At 46.8% G+C, this 27,954-nt stretch overlaps 1 protein-coding gene across 1 annotated transcript in view; it reads right to left on the reverse strand.

Moving 5' to 3' along the window:
* Nucleotides 1-408: 408 nt before the first annotated feature.
* Nucleotides 409-27,954, reverse strand: part of fat1a (FAT atypical cadherin 1a) — a 109,816-nt gene continuing 82,270 nt past the window's right edge. The window contains exons 12-30 of the mRNA XM_056279995.1: nt 27,776-27,929; nt 25,326-25,559; nt 18,488-18,877; nt 18,166-18,380; nt 16,067-16,204; nt 15,679-15,822; nt 14,258-14,455; nt 12,155-12,748; nt 10,775-10,997; nt 10,538-10,669; nt 10,158-10,315; nt 8,214-8,682; nt 7,843-7,996; nt 6,777-6,887; nt 5,977-6,620; nt 5,528-5,665; nt 3,762-3,821; nt 3,309-3,344; nt 409-2,149 (exon numbers count right to left, since the gene is read on the reverse strand). Of these exons, the coding sequence (XP_056135970.1) occupies nt 1,464-2,149; nt 3,309-3,344; nt 3,762-3,821; nt 5,528-5,665; nt 5,977-6,620; nt 6,777-6,887; nt 7,843-7,996; nt 8,214-8,682; nt 10,158-10,315; nt 10,538-10,669; nt 10,775-10,997; nt 12,155-12,748; nt 14,258-14,455; nt 15,679-15,822; nt 16,067-16,204; nt 18,166-18,380; nt 18,488-18,877; nt 25,326-25,559; nt 27,776-27,929 (4,878 nt within the window). The 3' untranslated portion in view covers nt 409-1,463. The remainder of the gene's footprint in view (nt 2,150-3,308; nt 3,345-3,761; nt 3,822-5,527; nt 5,666-5,976; nt 6,621-6,776; nt 6,888-7,842; nt 7,997-8,213; nt 8,683-10,157; nt 10,316-10,537; nt 10,670-10,774; nt 10,998-12,154; nt 12,749-14,257; nt 14,456-15,678; nt 15,823-16,066; nt 16,205-18,165; nt 18,381-18,487; nt 18,878-25,325; nt 25,560-27,775; nt 27,930-27,954) is intronic.

Genomic DNA, 27,954 nt, shown 5'->3' on the forward strand with positions numbered 1-27,954 from the left:
ATCCCCTGTGTCGATCCGGGGAGGGCTGCAGACTACCACATGCCTCCTCCGATTCTCCGGAGTCGCCAGCTGCTTATTTTCACCTGACACTGAGGAGTTTCGCCAGGGGGACGTAGCGCGTGGGAGGATCACGCTATTCCCCCCCCAGTTCCCCCTGAACAGGCATCCTGACCGACCCGAGGAGGCGCTAGTGCAGCGATTAGGACACATACCCACATCTGGCTTCCCACCCGCAGACACGGCCAATTTGAATCGGCGATCCCCAAGTTGGTAGGCAACGGAATAGACCGCTACGCTATCCGGACGCCCCCTACTGCTGCTACCGTAATATTACCACCACCACTACTACAAAAATAATCTCTCAAAATAAATGACAAGACATCGGTGAGTATTTTTTAGTAATAATTTATTGCCAGTAGTAAAGCGTGAGCTTGTGGCAGTATTTCAATAAAAACCTTAACAAGACCGTTGCATTGCTCACACACACATAGACACTTGAAAAAGTCACGTGTCCATGATTTACTTTGCACTATAAATATATTGGGTCCCATTTTGTTGGTGGAAAAATAAAGAGGTTCCAAAGTCGCAATTTACAAACAAACAAATAAAAAAAAAAAAAACAACAACACAAGAATATGCAGTCGCTCATCGAAGACCCTTTTCAAAATGAGCGGGAGACAACAAACTCTACAGATACGCTATTAATTTGAAAAGCCACGCTCTTCTCTTTTTACTTCCTTTTTTTTTTTTTACACGTTTCTTTTCGTGAATGTAAGCTCGGTAAGGCTGATAATGTCACACCATTTAGCTCGTGTTTTCGTTTGGAAAATAAAAGCATAAAATATCTACAAAACCTAGTCAATTTTGAAATCAAAACTGTACATTAAATTACATTGGAAATGAGCACTTGTATAAAAACCTTTCGTTTCGTGTTTTTTTTTTTTTGTAAGTCATAGAAATACGGATATCGCCTTGAAATGTGTATTTTGTTTTTTACTCGTGTAGATGGTTTTCCTGTCGTACGCTGAACAGATGAGGTTCCTTCAGACAAGCTACTTCTTTTGAACGACGACGGTTACTCGAAGCGATTGCACAGCCAACCGAGAGGGTGTTTTTTTTTTTTCTTTGTTGGTTTTTTTTCCCGGTAGCGCAGGAGTTGGACTGAGCCGATGTGCGGACACTAAAAACACTATGGGGGTTCAGTCTCGTGGCTCGCTGAGACTCGCCGAGTGGCATCCATGACCAGTCTCAACAACCTCTGTGTTGCGATACGATTCAATTGTGTGTGTGCATATGTGTGATTGTGTGTTATGAGAGTCTGTTGATTTGAGTTTTGTGTGTGTGTGTGCGCACACACTGTGGAAAGAGAGGGAGGGAAGCCATGTAGATGAATGGTGTGTGTGGGGGGGGGGGGTAATGTAAGGTTAAGGTGTGGGTTCAGGCACTTTTGTTTGGATCCAGTGTCAGACTTCAGTATGCTGTTGGGAGTCCAGCGCTGGTACAGCCAGCCGCTCAAACTGACCCTCGTCGCCACTCTCGTAGTCGCTAATCATCACCTCCGACTCCTCGCAGCACGCCGACATGTCTGAGCAAGAGGCTGTGGACGTGTACAGCGACATGGACATGTTGTCCAAAGCAGGGGGGTCAAAGTCTTGACCGTAGCCAATAGGGTAGCCTCCCCTGTAGCCACTGGTGCCCATGGTGGAGGCCGGAGTGGTGGTGGCCGTAGTGGATGTGGCACTAGTACCCTGGCCCTCTGGGTCGGCCCCCTCGCCCGGATAGGAGTGCTGTGGAAGATACTGGTTAAGGTTGTAGAGATGAGGCAGAGCCGGGCGTTGGCGGACTCCTGCCGATCCCCCCGGGCTGGCCGGTGGAGGGCCCAGGTCCCTGCCCGGTGGCCGCAGGGTGTCGTAGCGGTCCCCGTATTCTGGCAGAGGCGGGGGTGGCAGATCCTCGTTTGCAGGGAAGTCTTCGGGGGGTGGCGGGAAATCGCTCTCTATGTCAAAGCCTCCAGGATAATAGTCGGTGTCGATGGCACTCGGGTCACTGTACAGCGGGGCGGGGGTCTCCACAACCTCATACTGTGGGAACTCCTGGATTCCAGGGAGTTGAACACTTGGCATCCAATCAGATGTGTCCCAGTGATATCCTTATTTAAGAAGAAAAAACACAACGCACACACAATTAGATATTGTAAACGGCCAACTGCTTACCTCAACAAACACCATTGTGTTAATGTTAAAAACCCACACCATGCACAAGTAACTCTGCAGAAAGGAAAACTGACACGACAACATCAACACTTAACTCCACACCACTTTGTGAGGGCACTTGTATACACACCGTGTAGGCACATTCACACACTTAAAGCAGGATGGCTCACACTAAACTCTGTGCAGGCACATACACAAACATTATTTTCAATAAGAAAAAAAATTATAATCCATCCATTATCCGAACCGCTTATCCTGCTCTCAGGGTCGCGGGGATGCTGGAGCCTATCCCAGCAGTCATTGGGCAGCAGGCGGGGAGACACCCTGGACAGGCCGCCAGGCCATCACACAGGGCCACACACACATTCGTACCTAGGGACAATTTAGTACGGCCGAGTCACCTGACCTACATGTCTTTGGACTGTGGGAGGAAACCCAAGCCCCCGGAGGAAACTCACGCGGACGACCCGGGGCGACCCCCCCCAAGGTTGGACTACCCCAGGGCTCGAACCCAGGACCTTTCTTGCTGTGAGGCGGCTGCGCTAACCACGGCGCCACCATGCTGCCAATATTATAATCTTTAGTTTTAAAGATCTGATGGAGCCCAAAGTTGAACTGCGCGGCCTCAGAGAAACACAACCTAGACTAAAAACCCAAAACAACAACGGCGATAGATTAGCACTCGCCACATGCTGTGGGGGGGGCCAATAATTTTGAATCTCGCTACCGTAGATGCTATGACAAAACTATACCCTTGGCAAGTGGAACACACACTAAACACACACACACACACACACACACACGGTTAGCAACTTGCCTTAACCTGTGATTAAATAAGCTCGCTTGTCGCAGCGTCAACGCCATGCAAAGGATTGTTGGGGGGGGGTAATTAATTCATCTTACAGGGGCAGATGTGACCGTAAACACTTAATAAAGACAGGAGATGCACTAATTGGTTGGAGTCACACCAGCTTAGTCTTACAAAGAGCTCGAGCGGTCCGCTCATTAGTCTCCGAGGCAGCGGTTATGAGTTAGACAGTGGGGGGGGGGGGGGGACACCAGTGGGCTTCAGGCAAACAATGATGAAAAAGTCACCTCTTGGGTTCTTGAGATCATGAGCCAAAAAAGACTCTTTACACGAGGCAAATAGGGAGGGAGAGAGGGAGAGAGAGAGAACAAGTCAGATTTAAACCTGAGAGGAAGAACAGCAGGCTGAGAATGAAGCACTGATAAAGAAAGACATAATGGCAGCGAGTGGCGGGTTATTGTACAGACAACAGACTTGCCATTTTCTTACACAGACCGCTGTGTGTGTGCACAATCAGGAAACGATTTCTGAGGGCTTCTTGGCAGCAAATTTGTTCCCCCCATTAATGGTTTTATTTAGCGTTGGGGAAAGTTTTCCGTTAGCAACCGAATCCAAAAAAAAAAAAAGAGTTTTTTAAATGAGATTCGTCAGTGTAAGGAAATGGCATTTTCTACCAGCTATGCGTCACACCCCAACACCAAGGACAAAGCTACTGGCAGAGGAAGACAATAAAAGGGTACCTTCTTTTTCCACCGAGTCAACGACAGAGTTGACAAGGTGGATTACTGTCACTATGGAGGCTTGTGAGAAGCAGGGGAGGAGGAGGGGAGAGTGGGTGGAAGAGATCTGCCATTAGTACAAACGCTTTGGCAAACAAGAAACCAAAATATGGGGCGCATAGTTGTGGGAGTAATACAAACACATAAGCTGCACTCCCAGCAAAAGTCCTGGTCCTTGTTGCTGGAGTGGTGTGTTGTTTTAAAGTGAGGGTAGGGATGAAGGGGCATATTTTGACTGATGCTGAAGGATGTTTTTTTTTTTGGGGGGGGGGTTTCCCCCTCTTTTCCTCCCAGATTGTATCCGGCCAATTACCTCACTCTTCTTAGCTGTCCCGGTCGCTGCTCCACCCCCTCTGTCGATCCGGGGAGGGCTGCAGACTACCACATGCCTTCTCTGATACATGTGGAGTTGCCAGCCGCTTCCTTTCACCTGATGGTGAGGGAGTTTCGCCAGGGGGACGTAGCGCGTGGGAGGATCAGGCTATTCCCCCCAGTTCATCCTCCCCCCACCCCCGAACAGGCGCCCCGACCGACCGACCGACCGGAGGAGGCGCTAGTGCAGCGACCAGGACACATACCCACACCCGGCTTCCCACCCGCAGACACGGCCCAATTGTGTCTGTAGGGATGCCCGACCTAGCCGAAGGTTACACGGGGACGCAAACCGGCAATCCCCGTGTTGGTAGGCAACGGAATAGACCACCATGCCACCTGGACGCCCCAGCTGAAGGATGATTTGACACCGAATGTTCTGGGTCACAAGACAATGGTGGAGTAGCACACAGTGGATAGAATGGTCTGGGCTGACGGTGCAAGATAACACAACAACAACAACAACATATTGAGATGCTAGGAGGAGGGGATGTAGCACTGGCCATGACAGATGGAAGAATCAGTGAAATTCCCCCAGAGATAAAAATGCTTTTCCACCCTTGAGGTGTTCAGTGTGATGTGAAGTGGGCATGGGGGGACTATCATATGCTCTGCTCTGTATACCCTTTCTCTATGTTCCTTCCTGTATGCTTTAAGCATCCACTCGTAGCTAGATAATGAACAAAAGAGACAAAACAAAATAAAGGCATGCATGTAGACAAAGGAATGAAAAAGCTAAATCTTGTCAAAATCCGACCTTTCTGATCATTTTCAAACAAAACATAACTTCTTGTTGATTTATTCATCAAAAATGTCTTTTGAAGCTGAGCATAGGTAAACTGAGAACAAGCAAAATGGAAAATGGGTCAGAAACACTTTTATATCCCAGGAGAATTACATAGTACAAGTTGTTTGATTGCTTCCTTCTGTACCGGTGGTGATTCGGGACTTACAGGCTGGACCCCTATTTAAAATCTTGTTCTGGATCTGTGGACAGATTTGATCCAAATAGGAGCTGACACCCCGCAGCAAAAGGAAAGAGAAAAGAGCATATAACCCAGAGCAACTACGGGCCATCCATTTTGAACATACAAAGACAGAGGGTTAGCATATAAACATGGCAATAAAAGCCAAGTGTAGCTTACATAAGGCAATCAGAGGAAAAAGGAAAATTAACACCTGGAACAACATCCCATGAGTAACTTCCACTGTAGGCATGCAGAAATCTGACATATAGAGCATGACAGTGTAAAAAATATGCGTACAATTTAAGGCTTTAATGTCAATTGTCTTGTTTGTTGTTCTTTTAAATGACAGGAATATTGATAAATTAAAAATTTTGAAAGTCGCCATACCGTTATCATCACAGGACTCTGACTGGAAGGAGCTGAGGGACTGGACCTCAGACATGCTACCTCTGGTGTTGTAGGGGTGGCAAGCACTGTCTTCAATAGGCTTCTTCATCAAGCATGGGTCCAAGTCCACTACTTTAGCTGACGGAGAAAAGCCCAGTGAGGAAAATGTAGTTATTTCGCTGATGACACAGCTCATTATCTTGTGCATCTTAAATGCTAAAACATGAGCACTGCCAGGACATGAGCGTTGAATTTCTCTGGAACCACCACCAGTAAAATGTATGGATGGAGACTCATTCGAGGCTCTTGGATATAAGTGACCATCACATGGCTTATATGTTAAAGAATACACTACAAAATAGATAGCAAGATAATGTTAAATATAGTGATTGTTTCCCTTTGACAACAGTGCCTTACTCGTCAGGCTGTTTGCAAAGAAACAAGCTTACCATCATAATCGTAATCCCAGTTGGGCTTCTGGATGGAGTCACTATCTGAGACAGAGTTGGAAGGAGGAGGAGGAGGAAGATTGGGGGCCACGCTACATACAGCCACAGTCTTCCGGTGCCCGTGTACAGAGTCTGGGTTGAAGGTGCTGAACTCGGGATGTTCTGGGATGGCCGAGCCCTCGAATGAGTTGCGATCTAAGTTGTTCCGTGAGTCGCTGGGAATGCTGGGAGTGTAGGAGATGGGCCGCACAGGGACCTGTGGTGGGATGTCTGAGTAGATGTTCTTGCTGAGTTTGGCGTCGAAGTAGGGCCTCTGGAGGAAGGAGTGAGGTGAGTTGGAACCTCCAGGGTGTTTGTCATCGTTGTTGGCCTTTGACTTACTGCGACATGCCCGCTTGCGAATGATGATGAAGAGGAGGACCAGCAGAAAGATGCTGGATAGAAAGACCACAATACCGATCACCTCCTCAAGGCCGATGTTCCATGAGGTGGAGATAAAGTCATTGTGAACCTCTGCATAGAGCTCGCACATTTTTCCACTGAAGCCCAGGGAGCAGTTACACCTATAAGAGCCATAGGTGTTCTGGCACTGGCCTCCATTGGCACAGGGGTTCTTGACACACTCATCAACATCACTGAGGCACCTAGACAAGTCAGGTCAGTGAAGAGGTTGGGTCAGAAAAATTTTAAAAACAACACACTCATGTTAATAGAATAAATACCTTGACTCGTTCAGTTCAATCAAATCCCCTTTTCAGTAAACAAATTCTGGTTCAATAATAAACAAAAATGCTCCACACCTGTCTCCCTGGAAACCAGCCTCACACTCACAAACTGGACCGTCCAGACTGTCAATACATTTCCCACTATTTTTGCAGGGGTTGTCTCTGCAGTATGGCCCAAGCTGGCACCTGCGGGATCGAATACATATTATTTAGCCTCACAATAAGTACATGAAAAATCTTTTTCAAACTGAACTAGAAGATTTTCATCATATCAGGAAATAATGGAAACTTTAAATATTAGATACAATATGGCTGCAGGATAGCCAAGATGACTAAATGGTGTGCACGATTAGTACTTATTATAGAGTTCTGTGCAGCCATACTCGGAGTAAGCAAGTAAGTAAATAAATATGTGACCGTGTGTGCGTGTATGAAACACAATAGGTGACAAACATGATATTATGTTATTTGGAAAATGAATTGAAAAGAAGTTTGTACTCAAAAAGTAAAGTCATATCAACAAACATAGCATTCCTGTTATGTATTTCAAGCTAAGCTATTTACATAACGCCATTCATTACAAATCAAACAAAACTTGGCTTTGTGCTACTATGCTGGTATACGTCTGCCACAAAAACTAAAGTTACTGCCAACAGTGTCGTATATCATGTGGAGCCAAAGAGCAGCTATGGCCACTGGCTATATGTGCAAAACATAACACAAAGAAAAGGAAATGGAAAAGGTAATGAAAAATGAGACATAATAGTATCACATTATATTACAGGCGCCCAGGAAATGGGTTTGGCCACATTATTGTGTTCGGTGTATTTGGAAGCTTAGGTCCTATTCACTATTCACACTTTGCCGGTATTTGGAAATCCGCAGGGGGGATCTAAGGAACGTATCTACAAGAGATAGGGTTTTTTCAAAAAATTTTTTTTTTTCTATAATTCAGAATTTGTCAGCTGGCAGGCAGTGTTAAGGACTGAAAATACATCAGTATGTTAAAATATTTTGAGATAACATGAGGCATTTCACAAGCTAGAAGCACCGATCTCTAGATGTGAGGGATGCATTTGCAAACTAGTCAGGAGGGAAAAAAAAGGTGTGGCAAAAACAAAAGGATGCTGTCAGATTATACCTTTGTCCTGAGTACTGCCCTCTGCATTGGCAATAGAAATCATCTCCCCGGGGTAAACAGGTACCGCCGTACAGGCAGGGGTTAGAGGCACAGGGGCTGATGCCAATCTCACAGTGGGTGCCCATGAATGAGGCGGTGCACTTACAGAAGTAGCCTGTTGAGTGAAAAAGAAAGGTTGGTGAAGGTCAGGACTGCTCGGGAACTTTTTTTCCCCATCCAACAGAAAGGCAGCGATAACTGATGAATAAAGAACAGCGTAAACACAACAGACGATTATCTTCAACTCTCCTTGAGGTCGATCGTGCAAAATGTACATACAACTCAAGGTACATTGAATTGTGCAATTTAAGAGAACTGCAGATAGGAAGTACCTCCATTCGGCAGGGAGGAACAGCTGCCTCCGTTGGTGCAGGGGTTGCTAGAACAACTCTCAACAGGGGTGAGGATGCAGCCTGGAGCCACACCCACCATGTCCTCCAAAACAGCATGGGAACGGTGAGCCTTTGTGTTGAGAGGCAGCTCCTGGCTGTTGAGGCTGATGGCCTCAATGCAGCCACGGAGCCCATTTGTGACAGGTAGGCTGCGACCGTGGCGTGCCGAGGCATGCTGGCGCACATGGCCACCGAAGTAGATGTAATTGTCCAGGTTGAGGGTGCGCAGCGTGCCCGGTGCTGTACCCGAGGCAGCGTGCACGCGGTCCAGAACCAGCTTGGCATAGTTGCCGTCCACCTCAAGAGAGACGGTGTGCCACTCCCCATCGTTGACTTGGGTGCTGTGGACCGACACGATGCCAGGGCCGCTGCCACAGTCAAACTTGTACTGTAGACGGCCATTCACAATCTAAGACAGGGAGGGACAGGGGTGTAGAACGAGGAGTTAGAATTACATGAGCGTTCATCAAGTGTGGAAGATGGTGAGCTACTCATTCAAAGAGGATCAGTTCTGCTCTTTGATTTCCAATTTGCAAATTGCAGCTTCATAATCTCTTTAGCAGTGAATAAATCAATATCAAACCATTGCTATCTTGCCAAGTATGGCGAATACAAAGCATGTTGCTAAGCTAGGGCACAACCTTTAATAGCTATTATTTTTATTTTATTTTAATTTTACTACTTTATTGATCCCCGTGGGGAAATTCTCTATTATATCCTAGAGGAGCCACACAAAACAGTCAAATGACGAATCATGAATTTGCCGAAATATGCCAAAGAACTTTTTTTTTTTAAAATGTCCCTCTTTTTCTCCCCAATTGTACTTGGCCAATTACCCCACTCTTCCGAGTCGTCCCACTTGCTGCTCCACCCCCTCTGCCCATCTGGCGAGGGCTGCAGACTACCACACACCTCCTGCGATATATGTGGAGTCGCCAGCCGCTTCTTTTCACCTGACAGTGAGGAGTTTCGCCAGGGGGACGTAGCGCGTGGGAGGATCACGCTACCCCCCCCCCCCCAGTTCCCCTTCCCCCCTGAGCAGGTGCCCCGACCGACCAGAGGAGGCGCTAGTGCAGCGACCAGGACACATACCCACATCCGGCTTCCCACCTGCAGACACGGCCAATCGTGTCTGTAGGGACGCCCGACCAAGCCGGAGGTAACGCAGGGATTCAAACCGCCGATCCCTGTGTTGGTAGGCAACGGAATAGACTGCCATGCCACCCGGACGCCCAAGCCAAAGAACGTAGAAATAATTTTATGTATTGTGTTAGTGAGGAGAAAATGATGATTTGCTTGGTCTTTGATTGCAAAGTACAGTTCTACACAACATGTACACAAAAGCAGTCTTACAGTTATATATTATCTTATATATCATCAGGCTGACATGGCAGTCAGATGTAATAGTCCAATCGAAAACAGGTCTTTGTTGGAAAGTCTGGTGTACAGACTCCTCCACCAGAATATCTCTTCTTAGTGGGAAGTGTGGGAAAGAACTTTCTTTTTCCGTCCTCAGCACTAAAATAGTTATGGTGCATGTTTTTTTTTGTCTTCAAACCGCTGTGACCCGGTCTGCTCACATATCTCTGTGGCCCCCACAGGAAGGCAGGCGAGTTAAGAGTTTATCAAGTTACTCCAGTCTGGGATTACACTGAACAGTATCAGGCTAGGGTAACAAATGGAGGAGGGCTGCTTAACTTCAGTTAATGCTGAGTACGTATACCACTCCAGGTCTGGGTAAGCTGCAGGAATTTGTCCTTGCTAAATTGTAGTGAGGGACAAAAGCCTGTGGACAAATACATTAAGACACAACTACGCACCGCCACGGGCACACACACACACGCACATACAAACCCAGAGACAAAGCGACATTGGGTGCCTCACCTCGAGAATACTGTAGTCCGTTCCTTTGGCGTACATGACGGTGGCGTGGCTCGAGAAGGTCCGGAGCCTCAGCGACACTTTCATCTCCTCCTTGTTCTCATTCTCCATCAGACGATACTTCACATAGCCGCTGCCGCCGAACGTCAGCGAGTGGCCATCTGACACAGACAACAAGACGCAGGGCCGCAGCCGCGGTGAATTGAGACGTTGGAATAACGATTCAGGGGAAAGAGGAGGGAACACGGGAGGGGTGGGAGTGGGTCGTGGGGCAGGTTAGCATTGGAAAGAATCAACGACTTCACTTTTTAATGTGTCGAGCCAGCAGAAAGGTGAAAAAATAAGGATGGTCTGAGATAAGTGGGGTGGTGAGGTGGTCCTACCTAAGCATTTGCCCTGTTTGCCTTCTGGACAGACACAGCTATACGCCGCATCCGTCAGGTCTGCGATACAGTCCATGCCTTCAGGACAAGGGTTGTTGTCACACAATTTGTTTGTCATCGGACATTTTCCACCTAAAAGAGCCAACAGACGTGCGTTTAGGGGGCAGTATGTGTGCGTGTGTCCGTTTGTGTCTGTTCACGCGTACACACAGTAGCGGCGTAGTGTTTTCAGCCTACCTTCGCACTGACAGGTTGCGGTTCGCTGGTGTCGCGGTGTGACGAAGCTGAGGCGGGCTGTGCTGTAAGTGGACATGGCGGTCTTATCCAGGGTGATAACCTCATCGCAGAAACGCATGGGGCAGTCCAGCCCGGCGCACAACTTCTTCACCACCCGCATGATCCGCACGCCCGTCATCTCCTCAATGACCGCTGTAGAGGAGTTCAGCTTACGGAAAACAACCTAAAAAAACCAAAGCAAGAATGACGTCAAACGATGAACTTACTAGAAAGAGCCCCTTTTCCTGTTGCTACCAACTGGGGGAAATCTTAAAGCCACAATCCTGAAGGAAATTGGTTTTTTATTTATTTTATTTTTTGGACTTTTTTCCCGCTTTTTCTCCCCAGTTGTATCCGGCCAATTACCCCACTCTTCTGAGCGGCCCCGGTCGCTGCTGCTCCACCCCTTCCTCCAATACATGTGGAGAGTCGCCAGCCACTTCTTTTCACCTGACAGGTGAGGAGTTTCACCAGGGGGATGTAGCACGTGGGAGGATCATGTTATCCCCCCCCCCGCCCCCGAACAGGCGCCCTGACTGACCAGAGGAGGCGCTAGTGCAGCGACATACCCACATCTGGCTTCCCACCTGCACATGGCCAATTGTGTCTGTAGGATGCCCAACCAAGCCGGAGGTAGCAGGGATCCGAACCAGCGATCCCCGTGTCGACAGGCAAAGGAATAGACCCCCACGCCACCTGGATGTCCATAATTGTTTTTGTTTAATTTACTGCCTGCCACCTATTGGGATGCTTGTACCTGCATAGGATGGAGGTAGACCTGCTAGCATGTGTGTCAACACCTTCCTCACTGCAAGATGGAGACTGCACGAAACATGGCTGCACTTCAGTTTCAGCAACTGATGATGTAGTTAGTATTTGTCGGTCGGTTATTTCTACAAGCCCGCTCTGCCATATGTTCTTATTAGGTGCAACAATTTTCCTTCTTACAATTCAGCACAATCTGCCTTATTCTTCCATATTTGGCTGCTACGGTTAGAAACTAAAAATAATGCAATGTATAACTTTTTTTTTTTGGCTTTTTTTCCCTCTCTTTTTCTCCCCAATTGCACTTGACCAATTACCCTATTTTCCGAGCCTTCCCGGTCGCTGCTCCACCCCCTCTGCCGATCTGGGCACTGTATAACTTTTATCATGAAGTCTTAACAGAATGGAACCACTCACATGGACAACTACAGACATGTTAGACGTGACAGAAATTAAGTGCCGAAAAGGCACCCCGTTTTTATGTAAAGCTTCAGGGTTGTGGCTTTAACAGCGCAGTCATTCAGTCAAATTTCAAAACATTTAGGACCTCAGTAAGTCTTCGGTAGACACTCTTACCTCCTGGGGCTGGTAGGGGCTGCCAGATCTCTCTAGAGCCAGCAGCACATCCAGATCTCCTTGCTCTGTTGGTTGCAAGCTCACGAGCTGCACGTCGTTCCTCCTCACCCCGGCAATGTTCCTCAGTGCCCGCTGGAAGTTGCGCCAGTAGTCGCCAATAAACTCCTCCGGTGCAATGTTGGAAAAGCGCACGGCAATGGTGTTGTCTAGGGCTTGCAGAGTTGCCTGCCGCACATGCACTGTGACGTCGGCGGCCGTGGTGAAGCGGCCATCAGTTACAGTTACATTGAGGGGGTAATGGCCCACATCGAGCGGCCTTTGGGCTATGACTTTGCCGTCAGAGGCCGAGACAGTAAATAAGTCGTCACTACCCTCGGCGGAGGAAGAAGAGGGGGCGAGGCTGTAGGTCAGGGTGTCATAAATGTCTTGATCCGTGGCATGGATCTTTCCAAGAACCCCCCCGGGGTATTCATCACCCGCTGTGGAAATGAAGATGTCCAGTGGAAGGATGGCAGGAGGGTAGACACTCTCCTCGATAATGCGTATGCTGATGAAGGCAGTAGACAGGAGCTGTGGTTTGCCACTGTCTGACACCTGAACAGGAGGAAGGAGAGGGGGGAGTTAAAATTCAGCTGCAGCTGTTTGTACAGCGATGTCTGCTGGTAAGGGGTCCCACATTAGAAACCTTTTGAATCTACCAGCAAAAAGTCTTCATCAGCAGAGGGCAGTAAAGATCTTTTATTGCCTCCAAACAAAATTCATAACACTTCAGTTACGCCGGTGGTAATGCCAACACTTACTCAAGGCATCCATCCAAAGAACGTGCAATTCCTTCAAGTTCAGAAGCATGAACGACTAATTTATAGGGAAAACACTGACCCCCGCACTGACCCAAAACTGAAGAGCACCTCCTGCATCCAGTAATAAATCTCCCTTTCTTTCCTCTCATCCTATCTGCCAACTCAAGTTCTCTTCTCATGCGGACTGCTCTACACATGATGGGCTGAAACTCAAACGAGTATCATTTGTACTTCTCTGAGGTGAACTCAAAGGTCTTTTGAGTGTGAGAGGGTCGCCGCTTAATTTTATTCAATTTCAATGTCTTATGCCTCTACGTGGCAGCTACTAACTAATTAGCTAACTACCTCTTTGGCTGAACAAAACTGCTACGCTGAAGAGGACCTCTGATGCTGCAATGAAGAGTCGTGAATGATGAAGGGGAAAAAAAGCTGAGGAAAGAACATTGACTAGTATCCGGGTATCATTCGATCAGCTTGTGTTCGATTTAGAATCCAAAATTAGAAAACCAATCAATAACCTGTTATTTCATTGTTTTGATTTTGTTATGAAGTTAAAGATAGAACATGAGAAAAAGGCAGATTTGTTTGGATTTTTTCTCCCCAGTTTGTACTTGGCCAATTACCCTATTTTCGAAGCCGTCCTGGTCGCTGCTCCACCCCCTCTGCTGGAGGAGGGCTGCAGACTACCACATGCCTCTCCAATACAGGTGGAGTCGCCGGCCATGTGGGAGGATCACGCTAGTCCCCCCAGTTCCCCCTCCCCCCCGAACAGGCGCCCCGACCGACCAGAGGAGGCGCGAGTGCAGCGACCAGGACACATCCTCACATCTGACTTCCCACCCACAAACACGGCCAATTGTTTCCATAGGGACGCCTGACCATGCCGGAGGTAACACGGGGATTCGAACCGCCGATCCCCGTGTTGATAGGCAACGGAATAGACCGCTACGCCACCCAGATGCCCCTTATGTTCTTTTTTTAACTTCAGAACAAAATAAAAACAACGAAAAACAGCCCGTTATTTGTTTTCTGATATTGGATTTGTAAAAAAAAACACAGTGACATAACAGGTCATTGATTGGTTTTCTGATTTTGGAATCTAAATTGGATGTGAAATGATCGAATGATACACGGACAAACTAGGAGTGAGGAACAAGTCCGACATAGCCAGTGAGTGAGAGAGTCAGAGGATAAACCCGTGAGAGAGAGAAATGAAAAAGTGGGCTATGTGAGACTGCAATGGTTTGACAGTTAAATCAATATAACACCTCCTCCTTTGTTCCTCCTCACTGGAGGGACTCACCTGTGCTTGCAGCAGATAGTGTTCTTGACTTCTCCTATTCAGTGCCCCCACTGCCAGGAGTGCTCCCTGTTGGTTGATCTGGAAAGCATCGCCCTCGTTCCCATCTACGATGGCAAAGGTGAACGGTGGCCCATTGTGGGTGGCGTCCCGATCAGTCACCGTGAGCCGGAGGATGCTGGTGCCCTTTGGTCGATTCTCCTGAAGGGCGTGAAGTTTGGTGTTTGTAGTGCGAAAGAAAGTTCCCCCAAAAATGTTTAATATTTAATCTTAATCTACTTTACTTTTGATGGTGTTGGTGAACTTTATCCTGCTTTACTAAGTTATGGGAAACATATCCTAGTATTATTCAGTGTTTGAAACTCTAATCATACCCAAGTGCTGAAACATCTAGTGTACACTTTGCAAAACATCCAAGTATGTTTCACAGTAGCTCTTTGATTACTTTTTACTTATTGATTACTTTACTTACTTTTTTTTCCTTTGATTACTTTTTTATTATTTTTTTTCCCTTTTTCCTTTTTTTTTTTGGATCCCCCCCTTTTCTCCCCAACTGTATCCGACCAATAGCCCACTCTTCCGAGCCGTCCCGGTCGCTGCTCCACCCCCTCTGCCGATCCGGGGAGGGCTGCAGACTACCACGTGCCTCCTCCGATACATGTGGAGTCGCCAGCCGCTTCTTTTCACCTGACAGTGAGGAGTTTCACCAGGGGGACGTAGCATGTAGGAGGATCACGCTATTCCCCCCAGTTCCTCCTCCCCACTAAACAGGCGCCCCGACCGACCAGAGGAGGCGCTAGTGCTGCGACCAGGACACATACCCACAGCCGGCTTCCCACCCGCAGACACGGCCAATTGTGTCTGTAGGGACACTCGACCAAGCCGGAGACAACACGGGGATTTGAACCGGAGATCGCCGTGTTGATAGGCAACGGAATAGACCGCCACGCTACCCGGATGGTCTTGAAATATTTTCTTAACAGGCACAACACTTAAATGTATCATCTCCCCCCCTCAACCACTCTATATTTTGTTCTTCTTTCCCAGCTTCCACAACTCCGCCATCTACAGCTCCAGCTTATCTCTTACTGTCTATCTTTCTCTTTTCCATCCACCGTCTCTGCTGCTTTGTGGCACCCTCTATTCATCCTTTATCGACACGCTCGTACTTAAAATGCAGCGTCTGTCTTTAATTACCCCACCAATCTTTCTGTCCTCTCCCTAACTTCCTTATTTTCTATCACCCTTCCTTTTTGACATTCCAGGTGCGTAGCCCACCATCATTCCTCTGCATTAATCCCTCCCCTCGCTGCATCCATTACTTACTCCCTTGCCCTCCCTTGCTCCCGTTCCTTCCATCTACCTTATTCTCATCCTCTCTGTCTCCAATCGACCCCCCGCAACCTCAGACACCCCTCCCTCACCTGGATGATGAGGCTGTAGTTGGCCTGAGAGAATAAGGGCGGGTTGTCATTGACGTCCGACACGTCGATGTTGACCGTGGCGCTGCTGGAACGCGTGGGCACGCCGTTGTCTGAAGCGAGCACCATCAGTGTGTAGCCTGACGTCTGGCAGCAAGCAAGATCAAAGGCAGGAAGGAGAGAGAGTGAGAGAGAGAAGGAGGAATTACCGTTCTCTTCTTAAGATGATTTTGTAAGCCGCAAAGCTGCTGGGATTGGCAAACAAGCCTCTCTATTAGGCTCGACTTGACTTTGATTAAGATTCTGCACAGAATACAGAAAGTGCAGTTAAATACTCCACGGACCAGAAGTCTTTGTCCAGAATCGGTTTTGCATTCACTGTTTTTCTTACCCGCTCTCTGTCCAGCTGGCGTGCCACTTTGAGCTCTCCTCTGACTGGATCAATGGTGAAGGGGCTTCCCTGGTTCCCATCCAATATGGTATATCGCACATGGCTGTAAGACGGCCCATCGGCATCCTCAGCCATGACCTTTGACATCACATACACACACACACAGGGAGCGCTTTAATTACAGAACACGGAGGAGGACTCAAAAACAGCTATTGGTAATTCCTTCGTCACACATTGCCAGATAATAGGGTTAAGGAACTCGGCATTGTTCCTCCTCCACTTCGTCTCCAGCCGCACGACTTCTGCGCAGAGGCGAACCCACGGGAAATCAGCAGACGGCGAAGATTTACAAGTATAAGACAATGGCGGGTATTAAAATCGAAATTTTCTCACAGGTAATTAATATTCGGGATGATCGGTCGCACACGTTGCTGATACGACGATGAGCCCAGGTGATTTGTGACAGGAGAGAGGGTAGGTAGCGAGGGAATCTCAGAAAAAGTTTACCACGTAAATGCCAGATGAGAGAAGGAATGAAAGACCCTTATCTATGATGAGAGCTTAATGAGTCAACCGGCTTTAATTAAATTGTCCATGTGTGTGTGTGAGTCTGATAATGCAGAGGAACAGCGGAGCAGAGAGAATGAGGAGCGTGGGTCCTGACTTAGCTGTGCCACCAGGCGGTGAGTTGCGACAGGAGCTAGCATGTGACAGTGCGATTGAGTCGAGTGGTAAGCAGGAAGGGAAATAAACCGGTGAAGTCCTAGCTGTTGGACGTAGCAGAGATAAATTACAATGGCCACAGCTGATGTGAGTGAGAAGAATCAGTACGATGTAGAAGTCATTCTACGTACAGAATCCAGTTGAACCATCTTTGTGTGCTATTAAAAGGTTCCCGGCTTGCCAACTACAAGTTCAGTGTTTACTTAAACTGCTTTTCTTTAGATGCAAGGCACCTCGTGAACCTGGCATCTAACATACTCACTCACAAAAATGACATTTGGTGTTTTGTTTCGCTGTGCTATCTTTTTTTTTGGGGGGGGGGGGAGTTTCCCCCTTTTTCTCGTCAGTTGTATCCGGCCAATTACCCCACTCTTCTGAGCTGTCCTGGTTGTTGCTCCTCCACCCCCTCTGCCGATCCAGGGAGGCTGCAGACTACCACACGCCTCCTCCGATACACGTGGCGTCGCCAGCCACTTCCTTTCACCTGACAGTGAGGAGTTTCGCCAGGGGGACGTAGCGCGTGGGAGGATCACGCTATTCCCCCCAGAACAGGCGGCCCGACCGACCAGAGTGTGTCCTAGTTGCTAATGTAGCGACTAGCACACATGCCCACGTCCGGCTTCCCACCCGCAGACATGGCCATTTGTGTCTGTACTTTTTTTGGAATTCCCCCCCCCCCCTTTTCTCCTCAATTGTACCCGACCAATTACCCAACTCTTCCGAGCCATCCTGGTTGTTGCTCCACCTCCTCTGCTGATCCGGGGAGGGCAAAACACAATAGACCGCTGCACTACCTGGATGTCCTAGCTGTACTATTTTTGTACTTTCAGGCAGTAGGGATGCAGGTGGAAGGTCTGCAAGTGAGTGTATCTCGAAATATATGCTCTTGTAAGACGTTAAAAGATTTTTTTTCAATTTACATCATAATCTTCATATGTAAGAAAAGTGAAAAAAAAAAATTTTTCTCATCCTAACCACTGTTTTTTCTTTATCACTTCATATTGCCCATGCAGTTTCATTCGATGTAGGAATTCACAGAAACACCATCGACAGAGATGCGAGTAAGACATTCTCTATCACCTTGAATACCCTCAAACAAATCGAGCTTTTAATAATCACTCTGAAGTGTTTCTGATATGTCCGATTGTTTTTCGGGGTTGTTGGTTCGCGAAAAACATGAAACAGATTACTAGCTCTGTTGAACTGCTGCAAAAGCATCTATTTTACAATGTCAATTTTAAATGTCCAGTCAGGATATTATTTACTTGGCCAATACTTGGCGTATTTCCAATTCCAAACTCAAGAATATTACCCAGTATTGTTCTGTTCATAACTAAGTTACCCAACAGTTGTCCTTGATATTTTCATTCTCTTACCGCCACAACGGTCTTCCCTGGCTCAGCATCCTCACTGACTACAGCTGTATAGGTCTCCTGGCTGAAGACAGGGCTGTTGTCGTTGACGTCAGTGAGGTTGATGTTCACAGTGGCCATGTCGCTGAGTGGCGGTGAGCCACCATCTGTAGCCTCCAACGTTAGGTAGTACTCGTGGGATGTCTCATAGTCCAGAGGCTCAATCACGAAGACATCACCTGAAGATGGAAACAAGAAGATGCCATGGAGATTATAACCATGACAGGAGGGGAAATAAAAGATTACTAAACAAGTGAAATAACATCTACTCCAAACCACTTCATACCAGTGCGGGGATCCACACTGAACATGCCGTGCTCGTTCCCACTGATGATGCTGTAAGAGATCTCTCCGCTGGCTTCGATGTCTCTGCTGGCTGCCTGCACTCTCAGCACTTGTGTGCCTACGCCTATGTCCTCAGGAACAGTAGACACGTACTCGCGGTGCTCAAACACCGGTGGGTTGTCGTTGATATCCAGCACGGAGACCGAAACCTGGCAAAGCGAGGAAAGGCGTCGTGGAGAGCCCTGGTCGGTGGCGCTAGCCCTCAGCTCGTACACTGCCTGCACCTCACGATCCAGGGGGCGTTCCAGGCTCATTACGCCAGTCCGCTCGTCTATGGAGAAATGGCCTTCGCCGGATTCAACCAATGAGTAGATGATGTCGCTATTCAAACCTGAAATGACAGGAAATTGGAAAATGTTAGCTATCTATTAGCTATTGCTATTCCCTATAAAACCCCAGTCAAATCGTAGTTTGATGCTGTCATGCTATACTCAAGAAAAAGACATATTTTTCAAAATAATTCCGAAGTTTTACATTCCATTCAAACCTTTCGTTTGTTTTAACGCGTCTATTTTTCACAAGCCTTCCATAAACAAGGTGAACGTCTATCCTACGCCACCCTCTTAACTCCTCTTCTCCCACTAGCATTGTGCTCCCAACAACGAGACAGAGACGGATCACAATAATAATCATAATGCATTTCTGCAGGTGGCCCTCATTTGCAAAATGCTATTATATTCCCATTTATCAGGTAAGTGTCCCCTCCTCCACGGACCTCATTACTGAGTTGGCGAGATTGCCGTTGGGAGGGCCGTTCTTGCGAGTCTCCGTCCCTTTTATGAGGCTAGCTCCTTCTTGAGGCAATTGCTTAGTGACGCATAAGTGACTTGCAATGAATTGTTATTAACAAAATTCACCCCTACCACTAAACATTTATGATTTTATGCTCCTGAATCCTCTTGCTCCCTTGGCAGCTGAAGGTGTGAAAATTACCGGACCCGATCACATCCGACTATTCAGTAGTGATGGTGATGTTGCAGAGTAGCTCGAATAACTGGCACACAGATCAGTGAGACGTTCAAGACTGAAGACCTGCAGGGCAGGTAAGTGGTTTACTAACAGCACACTGCTAGGCTGTTGTCTTTACAATGATAACCACAGATGCGGATTTTTTTCAGCATCACAGCAAGCAACTTAAGGCATCTTCCTCTTGTTTCTTAAGGCGCTGAAGGTGGACAAGGAGGATATATTGAAATTCCCTGATGATAAGACAATCTGGAGAGAATGACATCCATCCATCCATTATCGGAACCGCTTATCCTGCTCTCAGGGTCGCGGGGGCGCTGGAGTCTATCCCAGCAGTCATTGGATGGCAGGCAGGGAGACACCCTGGACAGGCCGCCAGGCCATAGGGACAATTTTAGTGCCGCCAATTCACCTGACCTACATGTCTTTGGACTGTGGGAGGAAACCGGAGCACCCAGGGGAAACCCACGCAAAAACAGGGAGAACATGCAAACTCCACGCAGAGGACGAACTGGGACGACCCCCAAGGTTGGACTAGCCCGGGGCTCGAACCGCGGACCTTCTTGCTGTGAGACGACCGTGCTAACCACTGCACCACCGCACAGATTTACAGAATTACAACTGTAGAGAATTACACCTACGAGGGAGTGCAAAGCACTAATGAAAAGAGATTCAGGTATAGACAGAGTGAAGAAGGGCAAACAAAGAAGAGTGTGAATGTGTTTTCATCAAACTTTAGTTTTTCCCAGATCAAGGACACTAGCCTGTCCGTTTGTGTGTCTGGTTCTTCTATCACAGCAGGAGCAGTGACGTGGGGGCATAAAGTCTTTTTTGTGCAAAATGGGCAGACAGCTGACAGATACAGTGGTACAGAACATCCAGTGCAGAGATTGAGTCTAAAGAGATATGCAAAGTTAAATATTGATGCCTAAGCTGCATAGAAAATTGCTAGGTGGAGCTTTTAGTTATTAGCCCCACCAGGTGGATAGCCTGGAGCGTGTGTTATGTTTTTTTAATTTCCCCCTTTTTTGCCTCAGTTTTACTTGGCCAATTACCCCTCTCTTCCGAGCCATCCCGGTCACTGCCCCACCTCCTCTGCCAATCCGGGGAGGGCTGCAGACTACCACATGCCTCCTCTGATACATGTGGAGTCGCCAGCAGCTGCTTTTCACCTGACAGTGAGGAGTTTCACCAGGGGGACGTAGCACGTGGGAGGATCACGCTGTTCCCTCTTCCCCCCCGAACAGACAAGAGGAGGCGCTAGTGCAGCGAACAGGGCACATACCCACATCCAGCTTCCAACCCGCAGACATGGCCAATTGTGTCTGTAGGGACGCCCGACCAAGCCGGAGGTAACACGGGGATTCGAACCCCCATGTTGGTAGGCAACAGAATAGACAGCTACACTCCCCAGACACCCGTGTGTATGTGTGTATGTATTTGTGTGTGTCCACAGCTATTCTGGCATACTAGTTATGACTATGATCAAGAAAACAAAAAGTGTAGCGTATTCTTGTTGCTGCCCAATCTGAGTCAGCCGTAGATGCGAGTCGCGCGTATAAGAGCGTAAACGGTTTGCCCAGACAGGGTTAGGGTAAGTTCATATTAGACTTGATCGTATTTATGTGAGGGGCTGCCTAGGAGGCTGCACATCCACAGACTGACAGGCAAATTGTTGATATTAGGTAGAAGTTTTAGATGGAGCGCTGCATATTAAAAACCTTTTTTTCCATATTTCCTGTTCAGTCAACACCGGCGCTGTGGAAAAGTCTAGGAAAAAACACTGGTTTTTCTGTCTGTATGTGCGCGTATCTGTCCACTGCTAATCTCGCATACTACCGGGCCTGTCAGCCTAATAATATTTGTGTACAGTTATGACTGTATGATCAAGGACCTCTCACGGTTGCAGTAATTCAAAACCTTTGGAAAAACCTGTTCTATCCCACAACTGAGTGCTAACACCTAAGCTGGTTTTTTGCTCAAGTCCGAGCACCAGATACGCAGGCAGTACCTCCGTATTTTCCCTTCTTGCAGTAGGTGAAAAAAACAAAAAGGAGCGGTTTGTCGCCAAATCCGAGCACCAGAGAAGGGGAGATCCGCCCGGCGAGATCCGCCCGGCGGGGATCTGCACTCTTCTAGCGCTTCACAATTTGATGGTCAGCTGCAAAAGCAAACTGCGGCCTCTGTGATCAGGGTCTAGGCTGTACTTATGTTGCTTGGAAAAAGGAATATGCGTGTTTACATATGCGTGTCAGCATGAAACTTATCAGATGTCCCGTAAGCATGGCCCTAAATCAAAGGACAAAAACCTAACACTGCTCTGGACTGACAGATAGATCTGTGATTATGAACCATGCTTGAGAGACAGGCAAATCAAATACTTCTCCTCTGATTCTTCTGAGTCAGCATAACTCAAAATAATCATTGCCCTCGGGCTAAACCGAGAGGACCTTCTCTTTTCTCCACCCCCTCCTTCAAGTACTCTTATCCCTGATGTTTAACATTTGAGGCAAATTGTGTGCTTGCAGGCGGCACGGTGGCGCAGTGGTTAGCGTGGTCGCCCCTCAGCAAGACGGTTCTGGGTTCGAGCCCCGGGGTAGTCCAAGCCTTGGGAGTCATCCTGAGTTGTCCTCTGTGTGGAGTTTTTATGTTGTCCTAGTATCTGCGTTGGTTTCCTCCGGGTGCTCTGGTTTCCTCCCACAGTCCAAAGTCATGTAGGTCAGGTGAATTGGCGGTACTAAATTGCCCCTCGGTATGAATGTGTGTGTGTCGGCCCTGTGATGGCCTGGCCAGGGTGTCTCCCCGCCTGCTCCCCAATGACTGCTGGCATAGGCTCCAGCATCCCTGCGACCCTGAGAGCAGGATAAGCAGTTCGGATAATGGATGGATGGATGGATGGACGTGTGCTTGCAGAACCTATAAGAATAAATTTCTCAACACCAGCCCTTTCCTTTTTAGCACTTAAGTCTGAGCAACCCAGTTCTACCATCTCATTCATTCTGTCAATCAGTCAGATCACCTATGGAGAAGGCATTAAATAGAGCGAGAAGAAAAATAGTGGGTAGAGAGTGTGTCTGGGAGGGTGCAGGCTGAAACGGTTCTTCAAGCAAGTACATCCTGCCCCACTAAACTGAAGAAGTAATTTGGCAGAGCAACCCCATGAATTGATTACGGTAAAGGCTCAGAGTGTTGAAATAACTTACATTTGCAAGGTTTAAATTTTCCATATTCCCCCGGTAAATTTTCTCAGAAACTGCGTTTTTTCTCTCCACTCAGGTGTGTGTTGAATGGAGAAGACTTGTAAGGGGAACATACATCTTGTGGCTTTTCATTTGACAAACACTAAATTACTACCAAGTCTACTTTAGGGGAAAGAGATTCATCTCGGTGCAATGGAACTTTTAATATGACAGCATAATCATTTCCCAACAACTCCCCCACAAAATAACTCCCAATCACTCTAGAATGATTAATTCTTTCCAAATAGAGCTAGTCAAGCCAACCGGTGAAAATTCTTGTATTTCTCTATATCACAATATATATATATATATATATACTATATAAGAGAAAAAGAGATATTGACACATGTTTTTTTCCCCAGTATCATGGGCCGTGTGATGGTCTGGCGGCCTGTCCAGGGTGTCTCCCTGTCTGCCGCCCAATGACTGCTGGAATAGGCTCCACCACCCCCGCGACCCTGAGTAAGGATAAGCAGTTCGGATAATGGATGGATGGATGATTTTTTACCATTTTTCTCTTGCCATTTAATGCAATGCAAGTGGAAAATAGCCACAGTATTGCAAGTCAATATGGTGGAAATGTTTCCACACCTGAATGCCAACGTATACTGTCAACAGAGGTATTTTGCAAAAATGTTGGTTTAAGCTTTGTTGTAAATAAGATAATATATAATCTATATAAGATCTATAATATCCAGCCTTAGGTTATTCATTGGGGTTAAAGCCTCTGTCTGATCTTTTCTATCTTAAAAGCCATTTGGGGAACTTCCGATGCATTTGTCATCACTGCCACCATTTCCAATATATTTGAAAATTCACCTCAAAATAGAGGCTGTTTGTTTGAGTATATCAACACTGACCATTTATGAATAATAATCAAAAGTTTTTGAAACATTTTTGACACATTTTTCTTTCCTCTCTCTATCATCCATCCATCCATTATTCAAACCGCTTATCCTGCTTGCTATCATTAATGAACAAATTATTAATATTATAATTAATTATTATTATATATAATTATAATTATTGTTAACTATTACTATTATTAGTCTTCTTATCAGCACTGACTATGAACAATGAATCAAAAGTTTTTGAAACATTTTTGACACATTTTCTTTCCCCTCTCTATCATTAATGAACGAATTGTTAATGAATTAATAATTTATGAATTATTAATGGCTAACCATCTACCTGCAACAACTTTTCAGTTGAATTCATTGCTTCAACACTGAACTAAATGTGAATTGAATCAGACTTACCTCGAAGCTCCAAATTTCATATATCACTTTTCAAAGCTATTTTCCTTAACCTCTTAATAGTTTCCACAATAATGTTGTTGTCCTTGGTGCTCACTTAGAAATTGCTTCGGTGGATTCAATTTGAAGAGGTGAAATGCCATCAAAGTACGAATAAGATCTATTTAGCTAGTTCTACCTCGACAATGTGGGGGGAAAAAAAAGATTATTTTAGATTGGCCTTACAGCATTTTACGGTTACTGAAAAGCCCATTCTACCGATGACGATTCAAGCCTCTTTTCAGGGCATTAACAATTCTCCACCTTTATTTTTGTTAACAAATGCTAAGCGATGCACATGAAAATGGATAAAGAGGCAAATAAATCAAAATTGCTTGAAAGAAATTCCAATTACTTTCATGGCCGTGCTAAATTGTAGAACAACTATAAACACTGTTTGAAAGATGATATATGTGGTTTTAAGTAAAATGGTGTCATATCATAAAAACTTCTATAGCCAACGAATAGAGAGAGACTCAAGATAAATTCACAATAAAATGTTGTGAAAACCTTAAAAAGAGCTTTGATACAGAGTGATGAATAGTATGGTTTAAATAATGGTAACCTAGCTCACTTCAAGTATGTGTAACCCAGAATTCTAGCATTCTGGGTTACATATGAATTATTATTTTCCCATGTAAACCAAAGTGATTGGCCACATGGGAAAAGATCTCTGGAAGTTTTGGAATTCTTAAACACGGAATACTGGACCCTGGATTACTTGTATAAACCATATCGGTGCCAGACGGAGCCTAAATGGAAAAGCTCAAATAATCCTAAAACAATGGACACGTCATTCAGAACAAAAAGGGCAACCAAAAATTCTCAGTGATGAAAAAGATGCGGTATGACCATCTGAGGTATTTTACTTCTATACAGACAAATATGAACAGGGACTATACTGTTATTTTTGACTAAATGGTCCCCAATTATTTCACATTTTCTCAATTGATCTGAAATAAGAGACAGTTGACAAAATTCTTCTGGATCTCTTTTCTCCCCATTTAAATGTGAACAATATGTGTCTTTTTTCCTTATATAATGTATATTTTATCTGGTATCTGTGTTCATGGACAAATGTCACTACTCATACCCGTTTCCTTTTTCGTTTTGAGAATGGGAACTATATAGGAACATTGAGAGGATGCCAAAATCCATGGGACTGCTTCTTAAGACATCTATGTATGTGTTGTGTATTTGAACATGCGACTGTACTGTATGACAGGCAGGGGTACGAGGACCTGTAAAAAAAATCAGGTTTGAGATTGAAATTCCTCACCGGTGTCCAGATCATTTGCCAGCAGCTTTGCCACAAACGTGCCGATCTCCGTGTTCTCAAACACCGTGACGGTGTAGGGATCAGAGGTGAACTGCGGCACGTTGTCGTTGACATCCTCCACTGCGATGTGGACGTCGGCCTCGCAATACCGCCCGCCTCCGTCCAGCGCCCGCACTTTGAATCGGTGCTCGTCCTGCTCTTCTCTGTCGAGTGGCTCCAAGGTCTTCAGTTCCCCTGGAGGAGGGAGAGGAACATTTGATAGGGACCCACAAATCCACCAACACACATACACACACACATATTTGTGCTTTGCATTGCTCTCTTCCACAGCAGAGGGTGCTGCACAGAGTAAGTTGCCATCTCCTGCCTACGTTTTATCCTTTCGGTGAACAGAACCAGCCCAGACAAGAAATACTGAAGCGATGCCACAAAAACCCAAATCCAAACGCTTTTACCCGTGTTAGTATGGAAGACGCTGTTGTGCATCTGCATGTGAGTGTTGAGTGTTGTGACTTCATAGAAACAGGGAGAGGGTGAGAAATCGAAAAGAGCAATGGAGCGTCTAAATTTGAGGAAGTTTGATTTTTTCTGAACTTTGTGACAAAGGCACTTATCTGGAAACCCACTTCCCATCAAACCGGCACACCAGGCGTGTTGTGAAATGCAGATCAGCAAACTACGACAAACGGGTGTCAGTTTTAGTCACATCTACAATGTGATAATGACCTACGTTTCTTTCAAAACGAAAGGGCAAAAGGAATGGGATCTTCCTCTTTTGGGTCTTCGAAAACCTCACCAATTTTGCGTACCCCCCCCCCCCCCCCGACAGTGAGAGAGAACCTTCTGGTGGGTTGCACCACCGCGGGCCCGGGGAAAGCCCCAAAAGAAAGAATTTCAAACGACTAATGGCTTCTCGGGGGGGGGGGGGGGGGGGGGGGCTGGAGGTTGGGAGCCGAGGGTTAATAAGCGACGGGAGGAGGAGACGAGAGAGGGAGGACTAGAGGAGAGGGAGGGAAATGCTGGTGGGCAACAGAAAAATTGGCTGCGAAGGAAAGCCTGGAAGTATCCTGGGATCAGAGGTGGGAAAACTCCGCTTCAGGAAGTAGAAGTACTAACCATGTATTTGCTCCACCCGTGGACTAAACCAGCTGATTCTAATTAGCACAACACTTTAGCCAAGTAGGAGAACTAATGAGTGAACTCAGCTGGTTTAATCCATGGGTGGAGCAAAAACATGGTTAGTACCTCTACTTTCTTAAGCCGGGTTTTCCACCTCTGCCTGGGATGTACGGCAGCGGACATTACCACCGCCTCGCGGCGGAAAAACCCTCCATGGCTTCTCTGTTGGCCCTCAGATACAACAGTCGTACTTGTCGGCAGTGAAGAAAACCTCCCAGTCCCACGCCATTAACCGTAGCGCTCCTGGTTGAAGCTCAGTACTGAGGCTTGCCAACAGACCGCTGGCTGGCATCTCTGTGCCTGTGTTGTCTCTCTTAAGAGTCAGCCTGAGAGTGTCAAACAGCATCTGAACTCGGCCGTTAAACAGGCCTTCTATCAGGCCTGTTTGCAGGACTGCAAACTTTGGTTAGTGCATTTCACCCCCCCCCCTTTCTGTTCAGTTGACGATGATTAACTGATATTGTATGGTCATAGTGTAGCGACCAGGACACACACCCACATCCGGCTTCCCACCCACAGACACGGCCGATTGGGTCTGTAAAGACGCCGGACCAAGCCGGAGGTAACACGGGGACTCGAACCGCCGATCCCTGTGTTGGTAGGCAACGGATAACACAAGAGTCGGGGTGTCTACTTTGAGAGCATCTCCCAAAATAAATTATTTTCAGACAACTACAGCGGTCATGAATTCAACGCAGGCAAGAAAGGCTGTCTGATAGTGGGACAGCCCTAAAGGGAAAGGTTCAAAAAAAGAAAAGTAAATAATCAGAACCGGTCCAGTCGCACTCCTGCATCCTCCACAGCAGATAATGAATGACAGACACGTATAAGCTGATATTTTGCAGAGGGATTACAGTTAAAAAGTTAAAATATTTATTTTTTTCTTTAGAAATGGCAGAATACATTACCGCCGCCGTGCCCTGCCTTAAATAGGACCACTTTCAGTTTGGGCTTTAGGCTGCGGGCCAAGAATGTTACATGGTCCGGTTTAACAAAAGTCAGGCAATTCATGTGTATTTCCCGCAGACTTCCTCCTTATATTTGGGATAACTCGGAACGTGACCGGAATAGAAATCCATTCGTCGCGACTTGCGGACGCCATGAAAAGACGCCGATAACCTTGATTCGACATAATGGCTGTACCTTAACGTTTTGAATACATTACATCCATAGACACATTACTCAGCCTCTTTACACACAAGAGCATCGTCCGTTAGCACAATGGCAAACGCGCACAGACACACAACACACAGATATATATACACACGTACCTGTGTCGGAGTCAATTGTGAACAACTCTGCTCCAGTACCCTGGAGCTCATAGGAGATTTGGGCATTGGAGCGGATATCGGCATCCGTGGCAGAGACCTGTAAGATGAGCCTGCCTGCGGGGGAGTCTTCTGGGACACTCTCGCTGTAAAGAGACTAACGGGACAAACGCATTGGGGTA

The sequence above is a fragment of the Lampris incognitus genome, chromosome 5, assembly GCF_029633865.1.
Source record: "Lampris incognitus isolate fLamInc1 chromosome 5, fLamInc1.hap2, whole genome shotgun sequence".
Classification (NCBI taxonomy): domain Eukaryota; kingdom Metazoa; phylum Chordata; class Actinopteri; order Lampriformes; family Lampridae; genus Lampris; species Lampris incognitus.